The sequence below is a fragment of the Salvelinus fontinalis genome, chromosome 1 (genome assembly GCF_029448725.1).
Source record: "Salvelinus fontinalis isolate EN_2023a chromosome 1, ASM2944872v1, whole genome shotgun sequence".
NCBI lineage: Eukaryota > Metazoa > Chordata > Actinopteri > Salmoniformes > Salmonidae > Salvelinus > Salvelinus fontinalis.
The window spans coordinates 99988915-100001778 of NC_074665.1; the positions used below are offsets into that span (position 1 = coordinate 99988915).

The window sequence follows — 12864 nt, forward strand, 5'->3', positions numbered from 1 at the left end:
ATGTAGTCTCTCTCTGGGACTTCTTGTCTCATATCACTTCTCTAACGTCACAAATCCTAATTGAGTTCCACCACCTAAATGAGTCCAGCGTACCTCTGTGAGACAACTTCTCCAATGAAGATATTCTACAACCACTTCTTAATTTCATTAAATGTGACTGGTCCATCAGTGATCCAGGTGTATCAGAGACTACCTCTAGTCTAGTGGTCCTCTACAGTCTCTACACATCTGTTCTATAAAATCATCCCAACATCAGAAGGAACATCTTTAATGTGCTCCAAAAATAAAATATACAATTTAAATGGTTGACAGTTGTAGCAACGTGATGATCTGAAGACACTACTTACCTCGCTGCTCAGTGAGATCATCTGTAAACATGTAGAGTAGATGGAAGACAGTGAGAACATCATTAACATGAACACTAGTAGATGTAGTCTCTCTCTGGGACTCCTTGTCTCATATCACTTCTCTAACGTCACAAATCCTAATTGAGTTCCACCACCTAAATGAGTCCAGTGTACCTCTGTGAGACAACTTCTACAATGAAGATATTGTACCCTACCACCACTTCTTAATTTCATTAAATAAATGTGACTGGTCCATCAGTGATCCAGGTGTATCAGAGACTACCTCTCTCTAGTCTAGTGGTCCTCTACAGCCTCTACACATCCTATTCTAGAACATCAACATTAATGTGACTGGTCCATCAGTGATCCAGGTGTATCAGAGACTACCTCTCTCTAGTCTAGTGGTCCTCTACAGCCTCAACACATCCTGTTCTATAACATCAACATTAATGTGACTGGTCCATCAGTGATCCAGGTGTATCAGAGACTACCTCTCTCTAGTCTAGTGGTCCTCTACAGTCTCAACACATCCTGTTCTAGAACATCAACATTAATGTGACTGGTCCATCAGTGATCCAGGTGCATCAGAGACTACCTCTCTCTAGTCTAGTGGTCCTCTACAGTCTCAACACATCCTGTTCTAGAACATCAACATTAATATGACTGGTCCATCAGTGATCCAGGTGTATCAGAGACTACCTCTCTCTAGTCTAGTGGTCCTCTACAGTCTCAACACATCCTGTTCTAGAACATCAACATTAATATGACTGGTCCATCAGTGATCCAGGTGTATCAGAGACAACTTCTCTCTAGTCTAGTGGTCCTCTACAGTCTCAACACATCCTGTTCTATAACATCAACATTAATGTGACTGGTCCATCAGTGATCCAGGTGTATCAGAGACTACCTCTCTCTAGTCTAGTGGTCCTCTACAGCCTCAACACATCCTGTTCTAGAACATCATTCTATGGTCTGAAGACACTGGGATAAGAAGGACACTACTTACCCAGTTTACTGGTGAGATCATTCTCAACCTTAACTGTAGACACAGATAATAAGATATGTCAGGGAACATTAATGTGAACAACATTATGTGGGTTCTACGTCTTTAGAAGTTATAGAAGAGACATTGGTGTACATAATGTTATCAACGTGATGATTTAAAGACACTACTTACCCTTCTCCTTACTGAGGCGATCTGCAAACATAGATATAGAGTAGATGGAAGACAGAGAGAACATAATTAACATGAACACTAGAAGATGTAGTCTCTCTCTGGGACTCCTTGGTCGGAATTCAATCCAATGTGCAGTATATCGCAAGGCACTTCACAGCTGAGAATGCACTTTTAAAGGCATTTTCCACCAGCATCCGCGTAGATCTCATTCATGGTAAAAAAAATTGACTTGTCGACTCAAACTTAAGCTACCTTTAAAGGTCTGTTATAGTGTGCTGCGTTATAATTCGCCTTGAAGTTAATCCCGGCCCTTGTCTCATACCACTGTTCCAACATTAGAAGGAACACCTGGGCCAATCAGAAGTTGAAACAATAACAAAGCATGACCCCACCACTGTTGTTTTGGTAACAAGCTGAGGGAGGGGCTGGAGAAATAAAATCACTCTCAAATTCATAGACAGAGCTATGGATGCAAGGACTGACCATCCATGATACCAAAACTATAGTTTTAAAGTTTTAACAACGTTTTAAGCAATAAAACGTTTGAAACAATAAAAAAGTTATCCTTTTTAGATGAAACTATACTACATATATTCACGTCGCCAAATAATTGATCAAAACACACTGTTTTGCAATAAATGTCTACAGTAGCCTCAACAGCACTCTGTAGAGTAGCACCAACGGAGCGAAACAGGGATAAACATACCTGAATTTGTCCAATAGAAACTTTCTTCTGCAAGTGTTGTAATAATGATTAAACCCCAGATCAGCTAGATGTAGGCAAGATTGTGCAAGGCTGTAATGCATGTGTCAATGTCTGTCACCTTGATAACTGAAATTTCTCTCAACCTGTGCTCCTACTTTGTAAACTTTCATTCATAGGTTGTAGCAACCTCATGATGGGTATTGGGAAAATCATGTAGTAGCCTAAACTATCAATGTTACATTTGAATGGATAATGAATGACAGTCATCCAATATGCTGCGCTATAACACGCCTTGAATTGAATCACTGTGTCACGACTTCCGCCGAAGTTGGTTCCCCTCCATGTTCGGGCGGCGTTTGGCGGTTGACATCACCAGTCTTCTAGCCATCACCGATCCACCTTTCATTTTCCATTTGTTTTGTTTTGTTTTCCTACACACCTGGTTTATATTCCCTCATTACTTGAGGTGTATATAACCCTCTGTTTCCCCCATGTCTGTGTGTGGAACTGTTTTTTGTAAAGTGTTTGTGCACTTCAGACTGGTTCGAGATGGGTTATTTCAACCGATATTTTGTTGTTCTGGTACGTTGGTTTTGCCTCATTAAATGCTCCGATTATTACCCAGTTCTGCTCTCCTGCGCCTGACTTCCCTGCAGCCAGTTACGCACCTCTTACACACAGCCCTTGTCTCATACCACTGTTCCAACATCAGAAGGAACATATTAAATGTGCACCAAAAATAAATAAACATAAAATGGTTGACATAATTCTAGCAAAGTGATGATCTGAAGACACTACTTACCCCTCTCATTCCTCAGGTCAACTGTAAACATGTAGAGTAGATGGAAGACAGTGAGAACATCATTAACATGAACACTAGAAGATGTAGTCTCTCTCTGGGACTCCTTGGTTGGGATTCAATCCAATGTGCAGTATACCGCAGGGTACTTCACAGCTGACAAAATACTTTTTAAAGGCTTTTTCCACTGGCATTCGCGGAGATCGCATTCATGGTAAACACTGCACATGTCGACTCAAGTGTAAAATACTTTTAAAGGTCTGTTATAGTGTGCTGTGTTATAATGCACCCTGCAATGAATCCCAGACCTTGTCTCATACCACTGTTCCAACATCAGGAACACCTGGGGCCAATCAGAAGTTGGCCATAGCCAATAACAAAAGGTGGTCCCCGCCACTGTTGTTTTGGTAATAAGCTGAGGGAGGGGCTGGAGAAATAATATCACTCTCAAATCCATAGACAGAGATATGGATGCAAGGACTGACCATCCATGATGCTGTATCAACATTATAGTTTTATACATGTTTTGAGGCCACATAGTGTTTGCTTACATTTACTTTGTTTACAAACATTGAGATAAAACAAGGTTATATTTTGAGTTCTGATGGGGTAGAACAGTTAAACTAAGCTCTTAAATCATTAATAAGTTATATTCTTCAAGAATCAAGGGGTAGAAAATTAATTTATAACAAAAAAATGGATGATGCAACTACCGATTCCACTTTGTGCTCAACAAAAACATAACATAGTTTAAATAAATCTAGCAAAGTGATAATCTGAAGACACTACTTACCCAGCTTCCCAGTGAGGTAATCTGTAAACATGTAGAGTAGATGGAAGACAGTGAGAACATCATTAACATGAACACTAGAAGATGTAGTCTCTCTCTGGGACTCCTTGGTTGGGATTCAATCCAATGTGCAGTATACCGCAGGGTACTTCACAGCTGACAAAATACTTTTTAAAGGCTTTTTCCACTGGCATTCGCGGAGATCGCATTCATGGTAAACACTGCACATGTCGACTCAAGTGTAAAATACTTTTAAAGGTCTGTTATAGTGTGCTGTGTTATAATGCACCCTGCAATGAATCCCAGACCTTGTCTCATACCACTGTTCCAACATCAGGAACACCTGGGGCCAATCAGAAGTTGGCCATAGCCAATAACAAAAGGTGGTCCCCGCCACTGTTGTTTTGGTAATAAGCTGAGGGAGGGGCTGGAGAAATAATATCACTCTCAAATTCATAGACAGAGATATGGATGCAAGGACTGACCATCCATGATACTGTATCAACATTATAGTTTTATACATGTTTTGAGGCCACATAGTGTTTGCTTACATTTACTTTGTTTACAAACATTGAGATAAAACAAGGTTATATTTTGAGTTCTGATGGGGTAGAACAGTTAAACTAAGCTCTTAAATCATTAATAAGTTATATTCTTCAAGAATCAAGGGGTAGAAAATTAATTTATAACAAAAAAATGGATGATGCAACTACCGATTCCACTTTGTGCTCAACAAAAACATAACATAGTTTAAATAAATCTAGCAAAGTGATAATCTGAAGACACTGCTTACCTAGCTTCCCAGTGAGGTCCTCTGTAAACATGTAGAGTAGATGGAAGACAGTGAGAACATCATTAACATGAACACTAGTAGATGTATTCTCTCTCTGGGACTCCTTGTCTCATATCAATGTTACAACATCAGAAGGAACGTCTTATATATGCCAAGAATAGCCTTCTTAAAATTGTTTCTTACTTAGTCTGTAAATTAGAGAATATTAGATTAAAATCAGTCATCAGTGTCAACATGTTAATCACCTGCAGATTGAAATCAGTCATCAGTGTTAACATGTTAATCACCTGCAGGTTAAAATCAGTCATCAGTGTTAACATGTTAATCACCTGCAGATTGAAATCAGTCATCAGTGTCAACATGTTCATCACCTGCAGGTTAAAATCAGTCATCAGTGTTAACATGTTAATCACCTGCAGATTGAAATCAGTCATCAGTGTTAACATGTTAATCACCTGCAGATTGAAATCAGTCATCAGTGTCAACATGTTAATCACCTGCAGGTTAAAATCAGTCATCAGTGTTAACATGTTAATCACCTGCAGGTGTAGTATATTGTCCTGTATCCATAGAATACAACCACTGTGAATGTGGTGAGGATGAAAAAGCAATGCAGACATTTCATTCCAACAATTCAATGTTCATATCATCTCTCAATTACCTTTCTTATTATGTATGCAGTAGATAGCCAGAGCTAACCCAATCACAGTGACGGCTCCCAGACAGCATGACACAATGAAGGATATTCTCCATGGACTAGTGTGATGAAATAACTCACCTAAAACACACACATCATTAGACATCAACAACAGGGTTTGGTACTAATACTACCACACATCATTACACATCAACAACAGGGTTTGGTACTAATACTACCACACTCATCATTACACATCAACAACAGGGTTTGGTACTAATACTATCACATATCAACAACAGGGTTTGGTACTAATACTACCACACACATCATTACACATCAACAACAGGGTTTGGTACTAATACTAACACACACATCATTACACATCAACAACAGGGTTTGGTACTAATACTACCACACATCATTACACATCAACAACAGGGTTTGGTACTAATACTACCACACATCATTACACATCAACAACAGGGTTTGGTACTAATACTACCACACATCATTACACATCAACAACAGGGTTTGGTACTAATACTACCACACATCATTACACATCAACATCAGGGTTTGGTACTAATACTACCACACATCATTACACATCAACAACAGGGTTTGGTACTAATACTACCACACATCATTACACATCAACAACAGGGTTTGGTACTAATACTACCACACATCAACAACAGGGTTTGGTACTAATACTACCACACATCATTACACATCATCAACAGGGTTTGGTACTAATACTACCACACATCATTACACATCAACAACAGGGTTTGGTACTAATACTACCACACATCATTACACATCAACAACAGGGTTTGGCACTAATACTACCACACATCATTACACATCATCAACAGGGTTTGGTACTAATACTACCACACACATCAACAACAGGGTTTGGTACTAATACTACCACACATCATTACACATCATCAACAGGGTTTGGTACTAATACTACCACACACATCATTACACATCAACAACAGGGTTTGGTACTAATACTACCACACACATCAACAACAGGGTTTGGTACTAATACTACCACACATCATTACACATCAACAACAGGGTTTGGTACTAATACTACCACACACATCAACAACAGGGTTTGGTACTAATACTACCACACATCATTACACATCAACAACAGGGTTTGGTACTAATACTACCACACACATCAACAACAGGGTTTGGTACTAATACTACCACACACATCAACAACAGGGTTTGGTACTAATACTACCACACATCATTACACATCATCAACAGGGTTTGGTACTAATACTACCACACATCATTACACATCAACAACAGGGTTTGGTACTAATACTACCACACACCATTACACATCAACAACAGGGTTTGGTACTAATACTACCCCACATCAACAACAGGGTTTGGTACTAATACTACCACACATCATTACACATCAACAACAGGGTTTGGTACTAATACTACCACACACCATTACACATCAACAACAGGGTTTGGTACTAATACTACCACACACACCATTACACATCAACAACAGGGTTTGGTACTAATACTACCACACACATCAACAACAGGGTTTGGTACTAATACTACCACACCCATCAACAACAGGGTTTGGTACTAATACTACCACACATCAACAACAGGGTTTGGTACTAATACTACCACACATCATTACACATCAACAACAGGGTTTGGTACTAATACTACCACACATCATTACACATCAACAACAGGGTTTGGTACTAATACTACCACACATCATTACACATCAACAACAGGGTTTGGTACTAATACTACCACACACATCAACAACAGGGTTTGGTACTAATACTACCACACATCATTACACATCAACAACAGGGTTTGGTACTAATACTACCACACACATCATTACATATCAACAACAGGGTTTGGTACTAATACTACCACACACATCAACAACAGGGTTTGGTACTAATACTACCACACATCATTACACATCAACAACAGGGTTTGGTACTAATACTACCACACACATCAACAACAGGGTTTGGTACTAATACTACCACACATCATTACACATCAACAACAGGGTTTGGTACTAATACTACCACACACATCAACAACAGGGTTTGGTACTAATACTACCACACACATCAACAACAGGGTTTGGTACTAATACTACCACACACATCAACAACAGGGTTTGGTACTAATACTACCACACACATCAACAACAGGGTTTGGTACTAATACTACCACACATCATTACACATCAACAACAGGGTTTGGTACTAATACTACCACACACATCATTACACATCAACAACAGGGTTTGGTACTAATACTACCACACATCATTACACATCAACAACAGGGTTTGGTACTAATACTACCACACATCATTACACATCAACAACAGGGTTTGGTACTAATACTACCACACACATCATTACACATCAACAACAGGGTTTGGTACTAATACTACCACACATCATTACACATCAACAACAGGGTTTGGTACTAATACTACCACACATCATTACACATCAACAACAGGGTTTGGTACTAATACTACCACACATCACTACATATCAACAACAGGGTTTGGTACTAATACTACCACACATCAACAACAGGGGTTGGTACTAATACTACCACACATCATTACACATCAACAACAGGGTTTGGTACTAATACTACCACACATCACTACATATCAACAACAGGGTTTGGTACTAATACTACCACACATCAACAACAGGGGTTGGTACTAATACTACCACACATCATTACACATCAACAACAGGGTTTGGTACTAATACTACCACACACATCATTACACATCAACAACAGGGTTTGGTACTAATACTACCACACACATCAACAACAGGGTTTGGTACTAATACTACCACACATCAACAACAGGGTTTGGTACTAATACTATCACACATCAACAACAGGGTTTGGTACTAATACAACCACACATCATTACACATCAACAACAGGGTTTGGTACTAATACTACCACACATCATTACACATCAACAACAGGGTTTGGTACTAATACTACCACACACATCAACAACAGGGTTTGGTACTAATACTACCACACACATCATTACACATCAACAACAGGGTTTGGTACTAATACTACCACACATCATTACACATCAACAACAGGGTTTAGTACTAATACTACCACACACATCAACAACAGGGTTTGGTACTAATACTACCACACATCATTACACATCAACAACAGGGTTTAGTACTAATACTACCACACATCATTACACATCAACAACAGGGTTTGGTACTAATACTACCACACATCATTACACATCAACAACAGGGTTTGGTACTAATACTACCACACATCATTACACATCAACAACAGGGTTTGGTACTAATACTACCACACATCATTACACATCAACAACAGGGTTTGGTACTAATACTACCACACATCATTACACATCAACAACAGGGTTTGGTACTAATACTACCACACATCATTACACATCAACAACAGGGTTTGGTACTATTACTACCACACATCATTACACATCAACAACAGGGTTTGGTACTAATACTACCACACACATCAACAACAGGGTTTGGTACTAATACTACCACACATCATTACACATCAACAACTGGGTTTGGTACTAATACTACCACACACATCAACAACAGGGTTTGGTACTAATACTACCACACACATCATTACACATCAACAACAGGGTTTGGTACTAATACTACCACACACATCAACAACAGGGTTTGGTACTAATACTACCACACACCATTACACATCAACAACAGGGTTTGGTACTAATACTACCACACATCATTACACATCAACAACAGGGTTTGGTACTAATACTACCACACACATCATTACACATCAACAACAGGGTTTGGTACTAATACTACCACACACATCATTACACATCAACAACAGGGTTTGGTACTAATACTACCACACATCATCACACATCAACAACAGGGTTTGGTACTAATACTACCACACATCATTACACATCAACAGCAGGGTTTAGTACTAATACTACCACACATCATTACACATCAACAACAGGGTTTGGTACTAATACTACCACACACATCAACAACAGGGTTTGGTACTAATACTACCACACATCAACAACAGGGTTTGGTACTAATACTACCACACATCATTACACATCAACAACAGGGTTTGGTACTAATACTACCACACATCAACAACAGGGTTTGGTACTAATACTACCACACATCATTACACATCAACAACAGGGTTTGGTACTAATACTACCACACACATCATTACACATCAACAACAGGGATTCTTACTAATACTACCACACATCATTACACATCAACAACAGGGTTTGGTACTAATACTACCACACATCAACAACAGGGTTTGGTACTAATACTACCACACACATCATTACACATCAACAACAGGGTTTAGTACTAATACTACCACACATCATTGCACATCAACAACAGGGTTTAGTACTAATACTACCACACACACATCATTACACATCAACAACAGGGTTTGGTACTAATACTACCACACATCATTACACATCAACAACAGGGTTTGGTACTAATACTACCACACATCATTACACATCAACAACAGGGTTTGGTACTAATACTACCACACATCAACAACAGGGTTTGGTACTAATACTACCACACACATCATTACACATCAACAACAGGGTTTGGTACTAATATTACCACACAGCAGTGGAGTGTGTCATAATAAACACTGTCCTTTTGTATTGTTGTCTCAAAGCCTTTGGTTAAAACACATACTGGACATTAACACATCAATATCTCCAGTGTTTCATATCTAAATAATATTATGTTGTTACTCACTAGGGAGGTGAATCATTGTCTCCATCTTCTCATTGATCCGGCTCTGTTGGACTCTGCAGGTAAAGCGGTTGGTGTCAGTCTCCTGGACAATGACATGTTGTTTGACTCTGTAGAATCCCTTGAAGTCTCTGTGTGTCTCAGGAGGACCAGCAGAGAGATGGACTCCTTTACTGTCCAGCCACACCAGCTCAGGCTGAGGGTGCCAGCCTTCTGATTCACACAGCAGACCCATCCCTCCTTCTCTGTGTCCCTCAATGGACACCACTGGCTTGGATCCTACAGCTACAGATACACAGATAGACTGGATGTTAACTGGTGACAGGCTGTGAACAAATAGACACATACTGTATTCAGTAATATGAAGGAAAGAGGTGATGTCATTGTAATGTAGTTAGATTATTACATTAACATGAAAATAAACATCACCTTTAACGAGGACTTGAATAGTGAAATCATCATACCAGCTCTTTGCCTTAATAAAACATTTGTAATGTCCCTCATCAGTGCCTTGTACCCTGATCAGTTTCAAAGAGGTGTTGCCCCTCCACAGTTCCTCTTCAAACAGTGACGTTCTTTCTCTATAGTAGGGAATCTGATCATCTCGTATGATTCTGTGGTTTTGGTAGCGATAGACACGACCGTCTGTGAAGTCCAGGTTCAGCCAGTCCACTGTCATGTCCTCAGCACTGATGCTGGGTTTGAGGTAACAGGGCAGAATGATGTCATCACCAGCTACAGCAACAATGGGATCAGTTGGACCAAGAACCTCAAACCTCTCTGAAGAGAAAAGACGATTAACAGTTTCAATAGTTTATAGCGTTATCCTCTGTCATCTGCACTGATCTGAAATACACTGTAGTATATATAGTGGTACTATACTACTATACACTGTAGTATATATACTGGTACTATACTACTATACACTGTAGTATATATAGTAGTACTAGACACTGTAGTGTATATATAGTAGTACTAGACACTGTAGTGTATATAGTAATACTAAACACTGTAGTATATATAGTAGTTCTATACTACTTTACACGGTGGTATATATAGTAATACTAATCCATCTTAGGTTATGCACCTTAACACTACACAAGCAACTAAAGACACAATACGATCATATTAATATGAATCACACACACATCAGTGCAGATGAAGGAAAGGAGACTAGGAGAGGAAATCACCTTAGGCCATGCACCCTAAAGGGATCTCCACAGTTTACACAATGGAGCCACCGGACAATAGTAGTAGAACTATCTAGACAGAGAAGCAAAAGGACCTCCGTCGGCTACGTTTGATTAGACTGTGTAGAACCCTTAAGACCACAATAGTGACTAAAGACACAATGAGATCATATTAATCACACACACAGAGGTATTGAAGGCAGTGAGATATTAAATGTGTATTCCACTGTACCAGAGCCTGCTGTGTGTAGGAGATGTAGAAGAATCAGACAGTCTAGTTGAGCCACCTTCATTCCTGAAGACAATTACATTCATCATAAAGAGACTAACATAACTTGAAACCAGGAAAGCAATACTGTAGCATTAATTCTACAATAACAATGGATAACATAGTATAACACATTTCAAAAGACAACTAGCTGATCCATTTACCTGGTTGAATCGGTCCTATTGAGGCACTGCAGTCTGATAAATGTACTAGTGTTCTGTGATCAAACTATTGGGATGTGATCAAACTACCTTCTTGTTCTTTCTATTCCTTGGAACAAGAACCTGTTCAACTGCATCGCTGCACACAACTGTTGCATAGTGAGCTCAGAATCAGATAACATGAGAGTGAACTGTGGGGGTGAGTTTTGGTTGAGGATTCCAAGCCTGGCTGATGTGCAGACCATGTGACATTACTAGACTAGATGTAACTTAGTAAACATAAATCCAGAACACTCAAATTAGTATAATTTATGTTTGGTATGGTTACATAAGACAGATAGGTATGGTTACATAAGTATGGTTACATAAGACAGATTTAACCAGGTAGGCTAGTTGTGAACAAGTTCTCATTTACAACTGCGACCTGGCCAAGATAAAGCAAAGCAGTGCAACACAAACAACAACACAGAGTTACACATGGAATAAACAAGCATACAGTCAATAATACAATAAAAAATAAAGTCTATATACAGTTTGTGCAAATGGCTTGAGGAGGTAAGGCAATAAATAGGCCATAGTAGCGAAGGAATTACAATTTAGCAAATTAACACTGGAGTGATAGATGAGCAGATGATGATGTGCAAGTAGTGATAATGGTGTGCAAAAGTGCAGAGAAGTAAAGCAGAAAAGTAAGTAAATAAAAACAATATGGGGATGAGGTAGGTAGATTGGATGGGCTATTTACAGATGGGCTATGTACCGCTGCAGCGATCGGTTAGCTGCTCAGATAGCTGATGTTTAAAGTTAGTGAGGGAAATGTAAGTCTCCAGCTTCAGCGATTTTTGCAATTCGTTCCAGTCACTGGCAGCAGAGAACTGGAAGGAAAGGCGGCCAAAGGAGGTGTTGGCTTTGGGGATGACCAGTGAGATATACCTGCTGGAGCGTGTACTACGGGTGGGTGTTGTTATCGTGACCAGTGAGCTTAGATAAGGCGGAGCTTTACCTAGCATAGATTTATAGATGACCTGGAGCCAGTGGGTCTGGCGACGAATATGTAGCGAGGGCCAGCCGACTATAGCATACAGGACGCAGTGGTGGGTG

The 12864-nt window shown here is 39.5% G+C and overlaps 1 protein-coding gene across 1 annotated transcript in view; it reads right to left on the bottom strand.

Annotated features, from left to right (window-relative positions):
- The window catches only part of LOC129865278 (butyrophilin subfamily 3 member A2-like), a 53987-nt gene extending 42078 nt beyond the window's left edge, over window positions 1–11909 (bottom strand). The window contains exons 1-10 of the mRNA XM_055937928.1: window positions 11767–11909; window positions 11567–11629; window positions 10574–10924; window positions 10148–10429; window positions 5274–5390; window positions 4613–4633; window positions 3033–3053; window positions 1525–1545; window positions 1354–1386; window positions 348–368 (exon numbers count right to left, since the gene is read on the bottom strand). Of these exons, the coding sequence (XP_055793903.1) occupies window positions 348–368; window positions 1354–1386; window positions 1525–1545; window positions 3033–3053; window positions 4613–4633; window positions 5274–5390; window positions 10148–10429; window positions 10574–10924; window positions 11567–11627 (928 nt within the window). The 5' untranslated portion in view covers window positions 11628–11629; window positions 11767–11909. The remainder of the gene's footprint in view (window positions 1–347; window positions 369–1353; window positions 1387–1524; window positions 1546–3032; window positions 3054–4612; window positions 4634–5273; window positions 5391–10147; window positions 10430–10573; window positions 10925–11566; window positions 11630–11766) is intronic.
- Between the last annotated feature and the right edge of the window lie 955 nt (window positions 11910–12864).